General features: G+C 37.6%; 2 protein-coding genes across 4 annotated transcripts in view; both read right to left on the reverse strand.

The window, feature by feature from the left end:
* cltcb (clathrin, heavy chain b (Hc)) overlaps positions 1-11995 on the reverse strand; it is a 28784-nt gene extending 16789 nt beyond the window's left edge. Inside the window, exons 1-16 of one of the 2 annotated variants that reach the window (XM_056243208.1) lie at positions 11485-11995; positions 9481-9688; positions 6286-6554; positions 6010-6171; positions 5794-5907; positions 5447-5620; positions 3904-4101; positions 3613-3813; positions 2815-2967; positions 2575-2697; positions 1952-2089; positions 1684-1848; positions 1333-1513; positions 608-771; positions 379-504; positions 129-271 (exon numbers count right to left, since the gene is read on the reverse strand). In XM_056243208.1, coding sequence (XP_056099183.1) covers positions 129-271; positions 379-504; positions 608-771; positions 1333-1513; positions 1684-1848; positions 1952-2089; positions 2575-2697; positions 2815-2967; positions 3613-3813; positions 3904-4101; positions 5447-5620; positions 5794-5907; positions 6010-6171; positions 6286-6554; positions 9481-9688; positions 11485-11526 — 2561 coding nt within the window. In that variant the 5' untranslated portion in view covers positions 11527-11995. The remainder of the gene's footprint in view (positions 1-128; positions 272-378; positions 505-607; positions 772-1332; positions 1514-1683; positions 1849-1951; positions 2090-2574; positions 2698-2814; positions 2968-3612; positions 3814-3903; positions 4102-5446; positions 5621-5793; positions 5908-6009; positions 6172-6285; positions 6555-9480; positions 9689-11484) is intronic. The other variant, XM_056243209.1, reaches the window with a different exon arrangement.
* A 366-nt stretch (positions 11996-12361) lies between these two features.
* On the reverse strand, positions 12362-21395 carry dhx40 (DEAH (Asp-Glu-Ala-His) box polypeptide 40). Of its 2 annotated transcripts, none has more exons than XM_056243211.1 (17): positions 21023-21395; positions 20762-20907; positions 18786-18905; positions 17856-18083; positions 17666-17732; positions 16407-16538; positions 16197-16296; positions 15969-16055; positions 15467-15649; positions 15293-15373; positions 14905-15062; positions 14008-14122; positions 13800-13908; positions 13627-13718; positions 13480-13549; positions 13092-13320; positions 12362-13011 (listed from the first exon to the last, which is right to left on the reverse strand). In XM_056243211.1, exons 1-17 carry the CDS (start codon positions 21195-21197, stop codon positions 12893-12895), a joined length of 2211 nt encoding a protein of 736 aa, XP_056099186.1. In that variant the 5' UTR covers positions 21198-21395; the 3' UTR covers positions 12362-12892. The 2 variants fall into 2 exon arrangements, with proteins under 2 accessions (XP_056099186.1, XP_056099185.1); XM_056243210.1 differs by having other exon boundaries at positions 13627-13721.
* Positions 21396-21646: the final 251 nt, after the last annotated feature.

Genomic DNA, 21646 nt, shown 5'->3' on the forward strand with positions numbered 1-21646 from the left:
TTGTTATTGAAATTGTATTATGAATTGATCTGTTTTATATTGGACATCCTGCCGTCTACATAATGGACATTGAAAAAAAAAAAATTCCCTAAACTGTGACTTAATGTCTTAAAGCAGCCGTATCTAACCTGTTTCTTTTCTCCACCTCGGCCACAAGCTCATCAGTGGAGAACTGCCCTCTGACCACCAGAATAAGGTTCTTAATGACGTCCTCAGAGCAGTCCACGTCCAGCAGTCCACCAATCACCACGGGTAAACGGCTGGGGTTCACCTGACAAAAACGGTTTATCACTCAATCAGTCAGTCATCATAATCATCACCCACTTCTACAGGAACAGAGAGCTGAGATGATCGTTGTCATAATCAGGCCTCAAGTACCTTCTGAACGTAGATCTCGATGTACTTCTGCAGGTTGTTGCGGTACAAGTAGAGCACGAGGTCGTGGACAAAGTCAAAGCGGTCACACACAATGATGAGAGGCAACTGGTCGGTTAGTTTTGCTTCCTGTTAAAGACAGGGTAAATTATTGTTTTGAATAACATAATGCACTATTAAGATGGTTGTTAAAAGCCTTAAAAGAAATTCAAGACCCCTTCAGGTGTCATACCTTGAGGAAGTTCTTCACACGCTCAGGATCGTAACAGTTGCTCTCTCTACAGATTCTCTCCACTTCTTTGATTTGACCAGTTTTACAGGCAGCCTGGATGTATTTGAAGTGAACCTCTGGATCCTGGCTGAAATTCACAATGGAGCCCAGGAAGTAGAACAGACCTGCAGAGTTAATGATAGAACATACTGAGCTTGACATCGGATTCATTTCCATGATTCAGTTTAAACTGTCCATTTCAAAGAATCAATTTAAAACAATTGTTCAATGATTTGTTGGTGTCATCACTAAAACTCACTTCGCCAGTGTTAAAATTTTGTAAAAATAGAGATGTACCCATATTAAAATTCAGAACGATACCGACAAGCCATTAATAATCATGTTATGGCTAATAACCAATAAATGTCTGATATCAAAAAAAATATATATATAAATAATAAAACGAGGAGAATTTAGAACACACAATAAAATACAGAAAATAAAACAACACCAATAAAATGCAGAATCTTTAATACACTAATAACCAATTTTGTACACAAATACCATGTATCCATAGTAAAAAAAAAAAAAAGGAATAATATTTGTTTACTTGGCAAAAATAGCTGTTTGGTTAAAAAAAGTATCCACCTACCGGTATATAACAAAACATACACATGTATATTATCCTGTCCTAATTTCAGAACATATCAATTGTGATGCATTGAAACTGATTTTAGAATTGTTACCCTCAAAGCTCTTGAAGGATTCAAAAAGCTCTGTGAGGGACTGGGTGGAGAGCTGCTCGTGATACTTGGAGGCCACCTGGACGCAGATCTGGAGGTTCTGCCTGATGTTGGCAGATAGCATGGCTCTCAGACACTCCAGAGAGTCCTCCACAGACAGAGAGCCAAAGAAGTTCACCAGCCACTGCAACCAGAGCAGAACATATTACCCACCGTTAAACACCATGATCAGACGTGGACCAGATATGTTACAGACAACCATCATTATCAGAGAGTTTTAGAAAACTGAAATGTATCCAAATGAATGATACAGTAGCATCAGGTCCAAAACCTCAAGCAAACTGTAGGCCTAACCTCTGGGTTGAGCAGGTGGGTGTGAACCACGGCCCGTTTGATGTCATACAGGTCAGTGTAGTGCTCCAGAGCTCTCTGCAGCAGACCTGCCTTCTCACACAGCTGAGCCACATGGGCCCGGTCATAGTGAGTGAACATCTGGTTCCCTAAGATGGCATCTGCCACCTGAATAAGAAAATATAAATGACAAAAAACATGTTGTGATACAAAGCTTCGCACAAATATGCAAGTAAGCGAGGTGTGCGTTGCTGCTGTTTGTAGTGAGCACCTGTGGGGCATGCATCAAGTTCATCTCCAACAGACGAGTCTGCAAAGGACTTTCGGTGGGGCGGTTGTTCTTCAGGGCATCCAACAGGAAAGAAGTGCACTGCTGGATCAGGTTATACTCCATAAACACATCCACAATCTGTAGGATTAAAAAAAATCTTTTAGTAAATAAAAGAAATACAGGGCTCCAAACTGCTGCTAAATTGCACCATTTTGCTAATGTTTTTTCCTGCCGTTGCAACTGAATTGTTAGAGGTCGCAATATTGCACATGTTATTTTAAATGAAAATAAATGTATATCTGCATACAACTCAAGCTACTGCTACTATCAACTCAAGCTCAAGCAAATGCTACTGTCAACTCAAGCTACTTTCATTTCTGAGACACTAAACATGCAACATTATTAATATTGCATGTGCGGTGCTTCCAAATTAGGTGCTGGTGCCATCATCTGTAGAAACTTGATGGCAATGGTGCCACTGCTCTTAAATGTTACACTGGAGCCTTGAAATATCTTTTTATTTGTCTTCACGTTACGTAATTAAATACAGTCATAATTACAAAAATTATAAAATAAAATAAATACAAAATATACATCAGATGAAATATAATATGCTCTTAGACCTGAGTGATGTCAGCCAGAGGTTCCTCATCTTGAACGAGCATTTGGGAGAACTGCAGGCCTTGTTCTGGACTGATCCGCATGACGTTCCTCAACAGGAAGATCCAGTCTGGAGTGTAGCCAACCTGCACACAGATGGCCACGCATTAGACGTGAGAGCTCAAATTTGAAATCTCTCACACAAATAAAGCTGTTTATGGACCAGTGTAAAATATATTGCCAGGAAACAGATTTAAACTCACCTTTTTTGCATACAGTACAATTTTCTGGAACTGCCCGGTCTCTGCAAAACACTGGATCACTTTGTTGGGAACATTGGCTCTGAGATAAACGCTAAGAGCAAGAGTTGGATCCACAGACTTCACCAAATCACCCAATTCTTCAGAACACTCCAGCTGCAAAAAGCGAAAGCAGCAAGTTTTTATCCCAAAATCAATGACATTAGATATCAGGGGGTTTGAGAAATTAATTTCCTTGACCCTTTAGGTTGTTTTTGATAAAACCGATTTTTAAAAATCATTTGGATTTAGACTGATTGAACCTGAATGTATCAGGAACTCGAGTACGGCCGTTGCCAGAAGCCAGTAATATATATAGTAATATATATATATATATATATGGGTATTACAAAAACCCATCACTTTACTTCAGAAGGCCTTTATTAACCCCCTGGAGCCGTATGGATTACTTTTATGATGGATGTATGGGCTTTTTGGAGTTTCAAAAACTCAGGCACTATTCACTCCCATTATAAAGCTTGGAAGAGCCATGATATTTTCTAATATAACTCTGATTGTGTTCAGATAAAAGAAGAAAGTCATATACACCTAGGATGGCTTGAGGGAGAATTTTTGGGTGAATTATTCCTTTAAGAGATACGTCTGTTTTGTCAGATACATTGTTTTGTATCTGCTTTTGATGTATTGATGCTTTGGTAATACCGCTTGTTTAACTATCATGCCAATAAAGTATTTACATTTTTTAATACGACTTTGGATCATCTATTATTGCTAAATTTTTATTTTCAGAGGAGCATGTACCTTGTCTTCCTTCAGCCATTTCTCCAGGAGCTGTTTGCGGCCTTGCTGCAGGACGGGCCTGCAAAGCTCCAATGACTCAAATTTGTTCAGCTGGCCTTGGTCCAGCAGAATCCCAAAGTACTGCAGCAGGGGAGAAGTCTGACCAGGCTGGGCAGGAACACTCTGGAACCGACGGATGGTGTCTGGGGTGCGCAGAATCCCCTGCAAGAACCCAACAGCCAATCAGAAACCTCAATATTTGCCCGACAAAGACTAATGAAGCATCTGGTAGTGTGATGCAGTCTGCTGTACCTTTGGCGCATTGGCAGCAACTTTGGCAGCTTCAGAGTAGCTGCCACTAGCAAACAGGTTGTTGAATTTTCGAGCGAAGAGCTCCTCGGCACCTGCCAGATTGTTGCGGACGGCCATCCTGAGGGCTAGATCAGGGTTCTGCAGCACGTTAGTGATGTAAGGGATGATGTTTTCCTCCTCCACGCACACAGACAGTACCTGATAAACAGCAGACGACGAACATAATGTGTCAGACACTGACAGTGTCAGTCAATTTAAAAATTATTTATTCTCTATTTTAATATATTTTAAAATGTATCTATTTCAGGGAGAAAACCCGAAAGATTGGTGATGGGGGAAGAATCATTTTTAGAAGAAATTGATCGTTTAACTTTTTTTGTAATAATAATTTAAAAGGCTTCATCAATGACATTCTTATTTATGCATTAACTGAACACCCATAATATACGGCCACAAGCAATTGCTGAGCTACCTTTCTGTATATTACGTGTCTTTTCTGAATCAGTAATGTTTGTTGTGAAGTTTGTTTGGCTTTTTGAGATAAACAAATCCCTGTGTGCCAAGACCAGCCCAAACCTCTGTTGCATTACCACATTAGTTCTAATGCTGGCTAATCTCTATTTATAAGCACCTAATTATGCACTGATTGGCTCCAAATGATGCTGATCTGGACCCATAAGCATCTAAAGCGACCCTCAGGGTAAGATGACTGGGCCGGTATCCCATTATGCACTTATTTAAGTCTGCAGCAAAACCTGTGACAGAGCTGAAGCGGGCATCAGTCAGCGACCGAAGCCGAGCGAACACATCGCAGACTCGGTAAGAGGATTACAGCGGCTGTCTCTACCTCTTGCTGAGTGTCACATGCTGTTCTCTCACTGTACGTGTCAAGGGATCAACGAACACTGTTATTTACAGGGACTCCTTCATAGCATCCTAATGCATTATGGACTGCATGCACACAAAGACTTAGGATGTAATAGGGTGATATAGGTCATGTAGATTTAAAAAACAACAAAGACAAAAATATTTTTGCTATTTTTAGACAATATTTGCATTTTCCAGGCTTGGATAACAAAATTCATATCCATAACCATGTAATTTTATCTATCTATATACTGTACAGTATATTCAATATATCAACCAATCCTAGTTTGTACTGACAGTCTTGTGGTTTGACCAGGGAGGTTTCTCTAATGAGGAGGCGAAAACAAACGGAAGAATAACAATGAGCAGGGATCACATTTCTACGCTCTCTCTGCATATTTAATGTGACTTGGGTCTGAGCTCCAAAATAATTCATCAACTGATGGCATCCTGTTACAGTAGATTACAGAACACAAGCTAGTCTGTTTGCACATGTAGAAGGCAGCTCAAACCAGGACCAACGATATGGAAACAAACCTCTGGTGTGTGTCTGGAACAAGCTCAGCTGGTCCATTCAAATGTGCTGACTAAACAACCCTTAACGTTCAAGCTAGAAACAAAGCCAATGCACCACTTTTGTCTTACTGTCCACAACAGCAGATAAAGTAGTCGGTACCTGTCCCTTCCGGTTCACGCCAATTATTCCAGATGTGGCTTCATGGGGGGCGGTGACAAAAATGGTTTCTCCACTGATCCTGTTCATGTAGATGCAGGTACCCGTCTCAAGGTCATACAAGTGGATGTAGCCATATTTGGTGATGAGAAAGACTACATCATGCTTGGAGCTTATCTAGAATAAGACAAGACACGAGTGAGTCTCCAAAACTAAAAATGAGTTACTGTAACACACGTATATAAATGGGTTGTAGTTCTGTTGGTAATAGAAATTGTGTGGTTTAACTTAACTGCCCCAATAGACAAATGTGAATAATATATTTATTAAATATTTTAAAATATGTATACCTGCATGGCAACTGGAAAATCATTCTGAGCCTCTGGAGGGAAAAATACATCGACTGCTTTCTTTGGAAAAGGTTGATTCCCAGTCGGAGGTGTTCCAACCTCAATAATGTGCAACTACGGGGAGGGAAAACACAAGAGTGGCATTACATTTACAGTCATTTAAAACATAATTAGCGTTACTTCAACATTGACGTTCATTATGAAGAATAACCAGACCTTTCCTCCAGCTTGTCCCCGAACAGCAAAGCAGAAAAGTGTGGATTCCTCAGCATTTCCCTCCATTTTAAACTGAGCAAATCCAGCAGCATGGCCTTCGATTGGCTGCGACACCTTTCTGTCCACTGAGTAAAGTTGCATTGCGCCCACAACACGGTTTTGCTGACAGGAAATTTTGTTTTTTTTAAACGACAGGAAAACGACAACCACATTGACATGCAGGTTACTGCGCATGGACAAGACCATTTGAATCCACAAAATATTTCGTTATTTTACCTGTGCTGAAATTCCAATCAAAAGTAGCCATTTTTGTTTGGCGTCAGTGCGGTAGTTAATAATTTGACAGCCTGCTAAACTGGAATGTCGGTCAAAGACTTTGATAGGCTGTGAGTCTCCTTCCATACTCCAGTGATAGACCGCATTGTCTGTCACAAGTGCTACGGTATTGAGAGAGATCCACTTCCAAAATGTAACATCCTCGGTCATGGTGTGGGCCTTCATCTTGCTCTTCATTTCAATGTTGAAAATCTGAAGGGTTTTTGCCGCTGCAATTCAGGAACAGAGGTCATTTGAATAAAACAGCAATATTTTTTTCGAGATTATAAATGGTGTGATTTAAATTAGTCAACATACAGACATCCAGCTTAATGCTAATAACATGATGTGTATGCTAAATTGTAATTGTGAAGTAAAGACAAATATGGAAAACATGACAAAGCGGTCACAATGCAAAAGGAACAACTATCAAACACCGCAAACATTTACAAACATCAAGCCGAGTTTTTTTGATCTGCCCTTAGTTTGACTATTTTAGTGATATTCTAAACCTAGTACGCTTATTAATTAGTAAACAACTCTGTCTCTACTCTAAAAATGCGATGCAGATTGTTTGAAGGGAAAAACTCAAAACCATAATGTTATTCCCATCTGCAATAACATGAATCATCACCTTACCTCAAGTATGTGGGAATACAATTTGTTAAACATGTAAAAACATGTTTAAAAACTTTCTCTCCTAAAATGTGGACCACAATTGGCTAAATCTGTAGATCTGGATTATACTTTTTATCGAGATACAGTGGCCCCAAAAATATTAGGACACTTAAAAGCCACACTTAATGTATAAATCTCACTGCAAAAAAATATTAACATATCAAAGTGCCATATTTATTTTAAAGAAGAAAAAAAATAATCAAAACAAATAATTTGATGTAATACAAATTAAGACAAAAAGTATGTGGACACTTTTTGGTTGTCAAATGTAAAATGTTTACACCTGGTCATTTCCGATCATGAAAAGAAATTTTACTCCTCCCAAAATGTTAAAAGATAAACATGTCATATAGCCTATAACACGCTCTCACATGTTATAGCCAGATATGACAGCGCTACTGCAACACGCAACGCTGCAGATGAGTAGCTGAGTATCTCTTCAGCAAGCCGACGCGCAAACTGCCGCAAATGAAACTGAAAGGAAGTCCCAGATGTTCAACACACAATCATCTTCATTAAAAGTAGTGAGACTTAATGATCTTACCAGTGCTGATGCCGCTCTCTCCTATTGCGGTCTTTGATCTTGAAATTAGCTGATGATAAATAAAATGCAGCGCTTATCTGTGGTTTTCGTTGACGTGAACTCCGTTAAATTTTGCATGCAACGCGCCGGAAACTAAAGATGGATTTATATTCGGTTTGCGAAGACACATTTATGTGGCCAAGTGTAAATGGAACTGTTTTAACAAATCAGATAGCTATCCGATCAGTAGAAACGCATGAAGCTAGCAGGTTTAGCAGGCCCTTAGATATTTTAAGTGTCCAAATATTTTTGGGGTCACTGTATATTTTATCTAATTTTTGTGAACCATTCTTAGTTATTTTTATTTTATTTTATTTTTTAAAACATATGGCCTGGTAAGCAAGTATGTCATAAGGGGGGACACATTACTGTGAAATAAATGTATGCCTATATTATATAAACTCAAAGCTAAAGTTAAATTTCTGTGCTCAGTGGGATATCTATTTATACACACACACTACAGTTCAAAAGTATCTTATATTCACAAAGGCTGCATTTATTTGATCACAAATACAGTAAAACAGCAATATTGTGAAATAATACATTTTAAAAGGAACTGTTTTCTATTTTAATATATTTTAAAATGTAATGTATCTGTGATGCAAAGCTGAATTTTCAGCATCATTACTCTAATCTTCAGTGTCACATGATCCTTCAGAAATCGTTCTAATATGCTGATTTGCTGCTCAAGAAACATTTCATATTATTATCGATGTTGAAATTAGTTGTGCTCCTTAATATTTTTGTGGAAATTGTGACACTTTTTCCAGGATTCTTTGATGAATAAAAAAAAATATCAAAGGAACAGCATTTTTTTTAAATAGAAATAGTTTGTAACCTTATGTCTTTACTGTCACTTTTGACCAATTTAATGCATTCTTGCTGAATGCAAGTGTTTATTTCTTTTTTTAAATCATACTGACCCCAAACGTTTGAACAGTAGTGTATACGTTATAGCCTCTGATTGCTATACACAAGATTTCCAAAATCATTATAATAATTAAATACAAATCAGAACTCCAACTATAAGACAATCTTACAGTATTCAGTATTTATTGTGATCTTGCTATTTTCAAGGTCATAATCCACTTCTCATTCTTACAGTTGACTTGCAGAGTTATATATATCTAGAAAGTTGGCTTGCACATCTATCACTTTACAGACATAGTAGACCTTTGCATTGCATTAACAGTAGACTGACAAGTGCCAAAACAAAAATAAAATTAAAGGGCTCAGCTGACTATTGTTTCAACTAACAACAACAAACTAGATTTAATTTTATGCTAAACAAGAGGAAAACAGGCGGTTGCCAAGTTACATGCATGTTACATGACCCCGACCCCCTACTAATATGGCTAACCTATCATTCAACATCAAATGCATTCAGATTGCCACACATTTCACAATTCAAAATCCCACAACTCAGGATAGATGAAATTGAACTCACCGTCTGCAAACATAAGAAAGCAGTAAGAAACAAAAAAATAAAAAAAAGAACAAAAACAAGCAAGAACAGACAAAGCATTTATGACGGAAAAACATTTCCAATGAGCATTTTAAAGGCTATTCTTAACCAAAAGATTACAACAAGTTTTAATTTGTAACAAGACAGATGGCTGAGAATATGAATATATTTGTTGCAAATATGGAGGGTATTTTACGATAACCATGTCATTTGACGAGACAAAAGTAATACACTATGTTACACTAAACTGTCTCGATGAGAAACACAGTAAGCCAAAAGGTGTAGTCATGCTATTCATTCAGTGGGTGGGAGGGGGTTGCAGAAAAAGAACCACATGGAAATTTCTATATCATTCCAAAAATTATCATTACATTTCAAAAATCCATGCCTTAACGTGTCCCCCCACTGTTCAAGCCCCCCTGTGTCTTACCTTTAAGAGCAATGACTTTGCTGGCTGGGTTCATGATGGCACTATCTGCAGAGATGGGCCTGCGGATGGGAGTGTTGGGATCGCTCATGTCAATGATCACAACCTGGGCCTGTTCGCCCACCTTTTCCCGGATGCAGATGAACTTATCTGACTCCATCGTAAGGGTGCTAAACCCAATATTTGCTGGGTTTATGCCCAGGTTCTGGAGCTGTAAAGAGTGGACATACAATATGTATCAATGTTAGATACAGCACTAGTATTGTCTACTATACATGAGATTTGGAAGTCTTTATAAACAAAGGGTGTCTCTCAAAACCTAGTGAACTGCATAGACTGCACTTTTTGGTACTAAAATGCATCAAAATGCTGTCTAGCTATATTCTTTATTTTTAATACACAGCCTGGAGGTCTTAAATGTGTCTGCTGCAAGTTTGTTTCAATGTTTATGGGGGATAAAAAAGGATATATGGGCACAATCTCACAAGCCCCATCAGACATTTACCCCCACTGAGATGCACCTGTGCAATGACACAATACACTGTAATGACTCGAGTCAAGCCAGTTAAGCAACAGATATCCATGAATGACATGACGTGCATATTTTTGTGTCCAAGTGCATTATTTCCTTTTAAAATAATTTGACAAATTCATGACATAGCCTATATCACTTTATTCAATAAAACCGATTTAGTTTTAATTCATTTTTAGTACATTTAAATAATGCATATTATTTGATGTATTGTTATGTTAAACCCCCAAAATGTCAGGTGACGCAACTGTCTGAAAACTTTAACAGACTAAGAAAACTATTTAAAATGGTGTCTTAATAATAAAAAATGTTGAGATAACGGTAAAACTTTTGTCCAGCAATTTGTATGTCAGGGTGGCACAACAGCAAACATGGCTCTATTATTATGAATTGACAAGGTAATAACAGTAAACGAGATGATGCATCACCCAACTGATCCTTGTGGCAGAGTGGAAAGGTTTGCAGATATCTCTCAAATACTGGTAAAAATGGCTAATTTCAAGTATGAGTAGGTTGGTACATTTTCCATGTTAGGTGGTACAACTGCAGTATATACATACAACTATTTGGTTGTACCACCTGACATAAAAACAGGCAAAAATTTATTTAAACAGAAACACTTATACACGCTAATTATCAACTGAAATTTACATTACATCAGTTTTTGAAAAGATATTTTTTAAAGCTTTATTTGTCAATGACTCTTTAAATATATACATCAATATTGATAAACACCAACTATATACACTATCCGATAGGTTTGTTTATTTTAAGGGACAGTTTACTATGGAGAGTGCCTAATTTATATATCCAAACGAATAGATATTGAACCGAAATAAGATCTTCTTGAGAATCAGAATCGATTCGGTAAATCTGTGCCAATACCCAGCCATATTTGCGTCTAATTTTACGTCAATTTCACCAAACGTCTTATATATGGGTTTTTAAAGGTAAAAACACGATGAGAGATTTTTCATTTTCGGGTTAACTATCGTCAATAAACAGACATGCAACCGAAATGTTTTTGAGCGGTAAATGTGGACAATCCGAGTCACGTTTTATTCAACCGACAAAATAAATCACAGCATGTATGCAGCTTTATAAAGCTGGTTTAGCTAATCCTTTCACCGATCACTGAATCCACCTGCATAGGCTGTGTCAAAAAACCTAGTGACCTGCCCATCCAGACTGCATATTTTGAGTAACGTTACCATATAAACTCGTTCGAGTTGAACATTAGTATTGTCGGGGTCTCAATTGCGGCTTCGAACTTTTGATTCGAACACAGTATTATTATAATCACAGGCGCATTCGAAGATGTTGATCAGCAGCTCGCGAGCTTTGAGACACAGCCATTGAAATGGATGGGAGGTCATTCATTGAGCTAGCGCTAAAGCTAACTAGCACTGTCACCTCTGTTACAGCAGAGCCACTGATTATTAAAATGTTAATGTTTAGCTGTAGTGAAACCCCACCTGCAGGTGCTCCTGGAAGCGGATAGGAAGGATCTGAGCCATGGTTTGGGCTTTCTGTTCTCAATCCTCCCGGCCGGACTCCTCGCAAAAATTCTCCCTAGCTTTAGCGAGCGACGACCTCCTCTCCGCTGACACCCTCGATTCAAAACAGATCAAATGCAGGACTGGTGGTTATATCAAACAGAGAATGCAAGTGTCGTATTTTCGTCGTGTCAAGCCAATCCGCCAGATGGTTGATGTTTTTTCTCCCCTCTCTGCACGGATGGGACTCGCTCAGACCCGCAATGGCGGCGGAAACAGCTCAGACTGACAATCCGGAAGCAGCAGCGCGGACGTTGCGGCGGAAGGACATTCGCGATTTCAGAGATTTTGTTAATCAAGCGGGCGGTGAATGAAGCACTGATTTGGTGTATGTAAGCGTTTGGACACTTAATATTTTAGATATGATTTATAAGCTACGGTATGAGTAGTCTAGTAAATTTTAAATAATTCGTTTCATTTTTGCCACATCATTCAGTTCTTCATATTTTAAGTACGTCAGTTCCGGCTGCGCTCTAGTGGTAAGTTAGTGCGTTCGTGAACGAATCGTTGTTTTTAAATGAATCTATTAAGTGAATGAATCCTTCACTGAATCGTTTTCTGAGTATCGCAGGTATTTAATTTTTAAAGCGGGTTGTGACCATTGACTGTTAAAAAAAAAAAAGTTGTGACTTGCAATACAGCCTTCAAGTGGTCCTGAGAAACACATTTCTTCCGAGTTTGTCGTACGTTATTACAACTAAGTCACCCTCTAAAGTCGGAAACAAAACATAAAAGTAGTCTAAACAAACCAAAGAATGTGAACAATAAACGCAAATAACTGCACCTGAATTCAAAATGATGAAAAATATACATTTCTATCATTTATTTAAACATCATATTACATCTTAATGTTTTTGTTACATAAAGCAAACTGTCAAAGTTAAGTATTCTCTGTACATCATTCGCTACAGATTTGATTTCTTCTGACTGATCTGATCTGATAAATTACCTAAAACATATCTTAGATCAGTGTTTCCTCCATGTCACATGATCGACACACCCCTTTCAATGTCACAAATTGAAACCTAAAACGATTCGGGTCATTGGGACGAATCAAAAATTTCTCTTTTTTGTGCTTTAAAATCTTTAGTCTGCATTCTAAAGATGTAATAAAATAACACCCAATATCAAAAAGTATTTTTTTTTTTAAAAAAACATTTATTTATGTAAAAGTTTTAAAATATGTTTATTACACATTGTGACTGAAAAGCCATATCAAAATCCACAGGACCAGAGTGCTGTGGCAGGATTATGTTCTGAAATCTGAGATTAAAAAGTCTTTCATATATTCAGCGGCTTCAGAATCTGTGGTGAAAATATGATCCTCTCATGTACCCTTTCTTTGTAGCCGATGCTGTTTTCGCTCCAAGTAGCGAGCTCGAGCATCTGTGATTGAGCTTTCATCATTCCTCTTTTCCAGCTTCTTTGCCGCATCCTCTGTGGCCTCTATTTAAACAACAAAAAAAATTGTAATATAAACAAATATATATTACAAGCAAAATGTAGCTCAGCCTTTTCAAACGCACCTGCTTGTCTTTTTGCTGCTTCTTTCTTTTCCCATTGGACCATCTCTTCATCCGTTACTTCTTCCCTTGCGACACTACTCAGCTCATAGACGTCGATTTCATGCAGCTTCGGCAACAGGTCCTTCACCCACTCGTAACGGATGGGGCAAACTGTTCTCACGTACACCCGTGAGGTGACCAACACGTCATGGAAGATGATCCAGTCCAGCTGCAATTCTTGACCAAAGAGCTGAATACAAGAAGTTAAAGTGGTGTGGTTAAAATAATCACACACAAATGTAAACAAGCTTAGAAATGACATGATTGTGAGTAAATAATGACTTTTTAAATGAGAGTAAATGAGAATTTTCATTTTTGGATGAACTTTTGGATGGATTTAATTCCTTACACATGATGAAGGGTGAATAACAACGCTGGACCCATGTCCGTCCATGGTGCAGAATGATTTCCCAACAGATCTGAGGAAAACAGAACAGCTTTAATACTGCCTTTAATAAATACATTTTATGTAATAAAATGACAGTGTGGTGCTCACCGCCTGGCTACATTGGTGAAATAACCCAGGCAAAGGCACTGGCGCAGCAGTTCATTCCTACTGCCCTCAAACGTCTCATGTGGAAAGTCTTTCTGCTACATAAAAGAACAAGTCGTAAGAATTCAAATAACGAAAGTAAAAGCAATTACTGTTGTAGAGAAAATCTGATTTACCTGCTTCAGGCGTTGAAGAATCTCGCTCAGCTGTGTCTCAACGCTGAAGGCTGACTTCACTGCTCGCCAATGGATCCAGTGCTCTTTGCACCAGCCGGATGGATGGTCGCTATTAGAAGAACCAAAATAAGAATGAATACCAGCATGTCACATGATTTTCATAGAGTTCTGGATTTATTTAGTCATTCGTTCAAACTTCATGGTCTACCTTGCTCTGCACTTCTCAAAGACACAGAGCAGCATGAGGAAATCATTGGAGCCACCAACAGAAGCTGCTATCTCTTTGTGTCGAATCTCTGCTTCTTTTTGTCCTTCTGGTTTACCTAAAAAAAAAAAAAAAATGGAATTATCTAATGTATTAGGTGGTATTAGATTTAATGGGACAGGATATTTAATTTTACTGTAAAATATTATTAGTATTGGGGGGAAAGTATGAAATACAATATAACTATAATATAAACAGAAAAAAATATATATATTATATATATATATATATATAGAGAGAGAGAGAGAGAGAGAGAGAGAGAGGGAGAGAGAGAGAGAGAGAGAGAGACTACAATACATTATAATATCGTGATGCCTAATTTTACTTGTAGCATTTAATTTGTCTTTCGTTTTTTTCATTTATTTAGACAAATAGTAGAAGATTTTAATATGGGCCATTTATTGGTTTTCTGCCATAATATGAAATAAATTAGTCTGTATCAGTGCTATGCTTTTTCAGATATTAATGTTAATTTGTTTTCGACACTCGATGACCAATCACAACAGACTGGCCCATCTGACCAATCAGAACAGAGTAGATATCAGAAGATTTCAGACACTGTGAGAAAATAAGTGATGATGCCATGTATACAATGAGAAAATTTAAGTCTCGGCTGGATGTAAACCTATTGTAGGAGACCTCCAAAACAAAATTAGGAGCCTTCAAAATAGAATAATAAGTGCTCAGTTGACCAGATTATGTGACATGGAATAACTACTTATAACTCACAATCACAATCGAGATAAAACATTTTGATTAAACACTATAGGAGATTAAATTAAAATCTAAAACATGAATTTTCAGTGACAAACATTAATGATAACATACAGGAACTATTACCTGGTCGAATGAAGATGTTCTCTACTGACAGCATGGCGGCCACGGGCAGCATTATGTCCTCACACCCAAGAGCAGCAGCTTTGAGTAGAGCACGAGTAAGATTAGGAGGAAGAGGGAACTCCACCATTAACCTCCCCAGTCTGGTCACGTGACCTCTCCTGTCACAAAAAAGCTGATTTTAGCATTGTATTTAATTCGGATTACAGAACTGACACACATTGAACAAAAAACAGTGTGTGCCTTTATTGACATGTCATGTGAATATCAGCCGTACTGGGGTTAAGATGGGCTTCTGGAAAAAATGCTGAAGACAATTTCTAGAGTCTCAACGGTTTCTTGCAATGTACTTGTATAACAGGTAATAGTTTGTGGGAGAATATCACTTCACCTGTCAATGGCATCATACTGATACAGCTGCTTCAGAGCGGTCAGGATAAATCGTTCCTCTGGACAGTCAAGATAAGGAAATCTAAAATTAAAAAAGAAAAAAAGAAAAGTGTTAATTTCAATTCGAAGAAAACCGATTAAACTATACAAAAATAACAATGCAGCCCGGTGTTACCTAATCACATCATGGACACCGAGACATTTCAGTGTGAGAATGACAGATGTAAGACTGGTCCGTTGAATCTCTGGAATGGTGTAGTCTGGCATGCATTTGTCCCAAAAGTCTTTACTGTAAATCCTGAAGCATTTTCCTGCAGATGTTCGTCCAGCCCTGCCCGCTCTCTGCTGAGCCTCGCTTCTGTGTGGAAACATTATCAGAACAGAATAAAAGTGGAACCAAACGGAACGGTTTTTCATTATTTGGACAAACTAGTCAATACCCCCACTAAACAGCTTTTTACAAGTAGCATAACCCAGGCACTCACTTAGAAATTAATGAATTAATTTAATTTATTCATTCATAATATAAGCATCAAAAGCTATATTAATAGTAAAAATATAATGAAACAATTATACTGATAATAAAAGATAATAAAATGAATAAGCAATTAAAAATAACTTTTTAAAAACCGTAATTAAAAAATCTAAATTGTAGAATTTCTTTCCATGACACATACTTTGAAATTGGTACCACTTCCAAAATATCCAATCCAACTCTTGAGTTGTGGTTTAGTTGTTTCACAAAACCACTGTCAACGATATATCTATAACACAACATTAAAAAAAAAAAAGTTTTTTAGTTGTGCAATATTTCCTCAAAACACAATCATGCCATTTTTTATTTCTGCTGCTTTATTATTGGAGTAACTTATGCTTGCGTAATAACTATGAGATTTTGTTTCTACCCGATTCCATCAATTGTGAGTGAAGTTGCAGCAATATTCGTCGCTACCACACACTTTCTCACACCTTTTGGCGCAGGCTGAAATATTTGCCTTTGTTGATCTGTAAAAAAAAACACATAAATTGATCAATACATGTTTTGTTATATTTTATGATTATACACAAAATTTCACTCTATTTTGGCTTTGAGACAAATCTTAAGACAGGCTAACCTGTTGGCATGGATCCATACAAAGGTAGGATGAGAAGGCCTTCAACAGTTTGGTCATGGACATCGTAACGGTAGTCTAAGATCTCAGCCTTCTCAAAAAGCAAGTCACAGGCTTTCTCAATTTCAAACTGTCCTGTTCAAAAACACAAGCACAGAGCTACAAACTAAAGACAAATATTGAAAATATCAAATAAAGGTATTCTAACCATTGAAAATCTGCAAAACTCTTAAATACTGTACACTCCCATTAAAAATTTTGAGGTGGGTAAGATGTTTTTGAAAGAAGTCTCTTAAGGGCACAATATACATGGCAAAGTTATTTTTCGTTCTTTGCTTTGAGGTGAAAAGGAGTTAAAAATATGTGCGCAGTGGTAAACTGTTCGGGAACATCCCGACGCCTCCCACACTGATGAGACCGACGTTTAGAGGAATATGTTAACGTGTTCCGCGTTTTCCTTTCAACAAAATAAACGCACAACAAAAATGACAGCAGTGAAAGAAAACAGAAGTTAAGAAAGAATCTTATCAAAGTGATGAGGATGTTTGCACGATCTCTGCAATTCGGCATTTCAGTAAATTCACTTCACTTTATAAAATATAATGTTTAAAAGCAAGCAGCTTTATAGTATTAAACATAAAATAAAAAAACAGCATCAGTACTTTTTCAATTAGAATGACTTCATTTTCTACTATAAATCAGCTCTCTAGTTTGTTCTTGTTTTTGCCAGCCGGAGTGAACTTTTCCGGAAAGTTCGTTTAAGGAAGCTGTTTCCAAGTCCCAAAACAAACCCAAAATAAACTTCATGATTATGTTTGAAATGACGTTGCACCAGTTCTTTGATTTCGATTCTGGTATATCTGGGTCTTTATGCTCACCACGGCTGCATTTATTTGATCAAAAATACAGTAAAAACAATAGGCTAATATTGTGAAATATTTTTACATTTAACTCCATTTAAATATATTTTAAAATGTCATTTATTCCTGTGATGCAAAGCTGGATTTCTGGAGCATCATTACTCCAGTCTTCAGTGTCACATGATCCTTCAGAAATCATTCTAATATGCTGATTTTCTGCTCAGGAAACATTTATTATTATTATCCATGTTGAAAACATTTGTGCTGCTTAATATTTTTGTGGAAACCGTGTTATATATGTTTTTCAGGATTCTTTGATGAATTGAAAGTTAGAAAAAACAGCTTTTTTGAAAAAGAAACCCAAAACATTTGAACAACAGTGTACATCTCTGCTGAGCTTACCAGTTAGGAAGACCAAAATATCACCAGCTGCTTCATTTGTGTGCACATCTAAAGCCACCTTTACCACCTATGGATCACAAACAGAACACATTTACAGTTTGTGAAGGTTCTAGTGTTTCAAACATAAAGTTTCCCTGCAACCACACTATTTGTAATCAAGTTTGTAGTAATGTATATGGTCACAACACACCTCTTTGACATAGAGAGAACTATCTTTGTCTTTTGGACCAATCAGATTACAGAATTTCTCCTTCACCGGATATGTACGCCCAGGAATCGTGAATACGGGACAGTGTCCGTAAAAAGAGCTGAGCTTTTCCGTTTCTAATGTTGCTGACATCACCACCACTTTGAGGGGTGTTTTGCGGCCATGGGACCCTTTTGACAGGGTCTTCTTGAGTAACCCAAGCAAAACATCCTGAAAAACAAACAATTTTGTTAAAGATTTAGTGAAATATCTTCTGCATTTTATGAAGCTGCAACTAGCAATAAAACCAAAGTACCACAGTATTACCTAGGTTTATTTATATATATTAGGGCTGTCAAATGATTAATCACATCCAAAATAAAAGGTTTTTTTACATAATATATGTGGGTGCACTGTGTATAATTATTTTGTATATATATATATATAAATACACACACATGCATGTATATTTAAGAAAAAAATATTATTTATATATAAAATATTTATATTTATATATAATATAAATTATATATAAATCTATATACAGTATATACATAATAATATTTCTTAAATATATACAAGCATGTGTGTGTATTTATATATATAAAATAATTATACACAGTGCACCCACATATATTATGTAAAAAAAACTTTTATTTTGGATGTGATTAATCACGATTAATCATTTGACAGCCCTAATATATATATATATATATATATATATATATTGTATTATGGTAATGCCATAGTATTATATTAAAAACATTGGACCATGTTATTACAATCTGACACAATCAATGTACCATGGTACCACTGCAGTGCTTTTTTTGTAAGTGGAAACTATAAAAAAGACCACTATACAAAAAAACACTTCCGACGATTGTACTTATTTCACAAGTAAAAGCACAAATTGCACATATAAAGTCCACATACTGTATTCAGACTCCTCTCATGGGCTTCATCCAGGATCACAATGCTGTAGTGTGTTAAACTGGGGTCTGCAAGAATCTCCCTCAGCATACAGCCATCTGTCATGTATTTAACCACAGTGTCCTGATAGAAAGAAAAATACCAACTCATTAAAAATTACACCAACTGCCCATACCTTGTTGGTAGAGGCTATTTTCACAAACCAAGACCATGTACTCTAATAAATACAAATACTATATTATTTCAATTTACTTTGTGTGAAAAGCATTTATCACTTTAAAGATATTTCTTGCTACCTTAAAGGCACACTGTGGAACTTTTCAACCTTTATAATATATTACAAAAACCCATTGAGATGGTACATCGACTTACAATAGGTTGAATGACACGTCTGCCGCAGCCTGAAGGTGTCTGTATCGCTTTTCCTAGCACTATGTAACTTCGGGTTTCGGGTAGGAACCCGAGCACAAAAAGAACTACAAAATTCGACCGCTTTACGGCATACGTCACTTCCCCCACCACCCACAACTTCCTCAGATTCTGACGTGAGTGCTCAACTCGCGTTTGATTGCCGTCTGTATGTTTTCGTCATGGCCGAACCAACAGCTACAAGGAAGAAGGCAAAGGTTTTGTCAGAGGACACTAAAAAAAAGAAAAAGGCATAGTGACAAATGAAAAGCCAGGACGAGGATCACCATTGGTCCAGCGTTCGCTCGCTGGCGTGAGCTACAGGAGGAGGAGGGGTGTCCGACCGATGCTGACGCTTGCCTGCACACAAATGCCGTTTCCAAGGTGACCCAGATAAATCATATAAGCAGTGTAGTAGTTTCTGGTATTCCGGCCACAGCCGATGGTGTTATGAGTGTAATAAAATGCCCACAGCCCATTGTTCATTTCTACACACAAACACAGCCCGCCACAGTGCAGGGCTCGCACAAATAAAGTCGACTCATGTCAAATGTACATTAAATGTAGTGAACGTGCCCACAAACACTACACACAACATGTCCCACGGTTTCTGTAAAACGAAACCAACACACATAAGTTATAGTCAGCTCAGGCCGACGGTGTTTTTAGTGCAGTAAATGTGCCCGCCGTCCCGCGCCCACATTCACTCACAGACATGTTAGCACTAAGCCCCACGGGGCTCGCCCATAGACAGTATAAGGCTCGCCCCGCTCGCTCTCTCTCAGCAGACTGCTATGAGGGAATCGAGCGCGGCAAGGCTGCCCGCCTCAAACACTACAAGCACACACAATCTAAAGACACGGGAGGCTGACCGGTTGACTGTTTGTTGACTTTTGCGACAGTGCTGCGGCGCTTGTGGCCTCTAGGGACGCTAGACGTGAAAGTTACAGGTCGAGCGCCACTAGTGGCCAAAAGTTCCGCGGTGTGCCTTTAAAGAGCAGCTACTGCCTAAAAATCATCAAATGTGTAATTCATTATCTTGGGGGAGTAAGAAATAAAAACAGATAAAATAAATTAACATGTTTGTTCCATTAAAGTTTTTTTTTTTTAAAGTTCCAGACTGTGAAAAAGATTATTTAATAAAATATTAAATATTTATAAAGCACTGTGGTAAAATATTTTTGTACTTCCTTGACACTATGCAGATTTTTTTTTTTTTAAATAAATCACAGCATCAATAACAAAGATATATATATATCCCCCAATATGAAATATAATGATATGCGTGATGTAAACTAACACTACCGTTTGAACGTTTGACTTTTTAGTAATAGAAAGTTCCAAAGAAGCATTTATTTGAAACAGAAATCTTTTGTAACAATTATTTTTGATCAATTTAATGCATCCTTGCTGAATAAAAAATGAATCACCTCCACCAAAAAAAAATCTTACTGACTCCAAACATTTGACCGGTAGTGTATATTGAGATTTCTGCATAGTGTTATCCGATTCATGTGTGATATAACACATAGTGGTGGTAACAGTGATAACATGTGCTTGTTATCTCCTACCTGTGTTGAGCAGTCATCAAAGCGCACTTGGTATCCCACCTCCTCACCCAGCCTGACCCCCAATTCATGAGACACCCTCTGGGCTACAGTGATGGCTGCAACCCTCCTGGGCTGAGTCACACCGATCCTGCCCTTCCTGCAAAGACCTGAACAGAAACAGAGGCATCCTGAAGAGGAACGATAGATCCAAAATCCACAGTAAATGAACGAACATGCACGTCCATTCCAGTTCATTAGCGGTCCAGAACATTCATAACTTACCTGCTTTGTACAAGTACTGAGGGAGTTGAGTTGTTTTTCCACTGCCAGTTTCTCCCGTTACGATCAGGAAGGCATTTTCCTTCACAGCCTGAATGAGTTTGTCTTTGTGCTGATAAATAGGCAGCTTTTTTGATTCGTGATGCTCCGTTTCACTGCTCTTCTCTGCTTTTGACATGTCTATTCGTTCACCTGCTATTTATCCAACGAAATATTGTTCCAGCTCTTGAAACGATTTTTATAAGCCCAGAAGAATATTAATAAGTCGTATTAATGGCGCAGAAGACCTTATTTCATCTTGTTTACAAGTTGTTAGTTGAGCGTTTGAACGGTTTGAAGAACTCATATCTGTTCTTACTCACAGCTAATGAAAACGCATTAGCGCCACCTGCTGCACAGGATGATGACTGAAGTTCGCTCTGTTCACTGAAGTTCTTCAAAGGTGTGTCCTCGACGAATCGACGATGTGTAAGTATGGAGTGCATCATATTATGTATGTGCAAAATAAATACAATAAAATATCAAATAAATAGAAATAAAATCGATAAGAATACTAAAGCACTTCACAACCATATGGTACTGTAGTGTAGCCTAGCCTTCTTGTAAAGGAATGCTAGATGTATAGCC

This window comes from Rhinichthys klamathensis, unplaced genomic scaffold (assembly GCF_029890125.1).
Source record: "Rhinichthys klamathensis goyatoka isolate OS25496 unplaced genomic scaffold, OSU_Roscu_1.1 h1tg000781l_1, whole genome shotgun sequence".
NCBI lineage: Eukaryota > Metazoa > Chordata > Actinopteri > Cypriniformes > Leuciscidae > Rhinichthys > Rhinichthys klamathensis.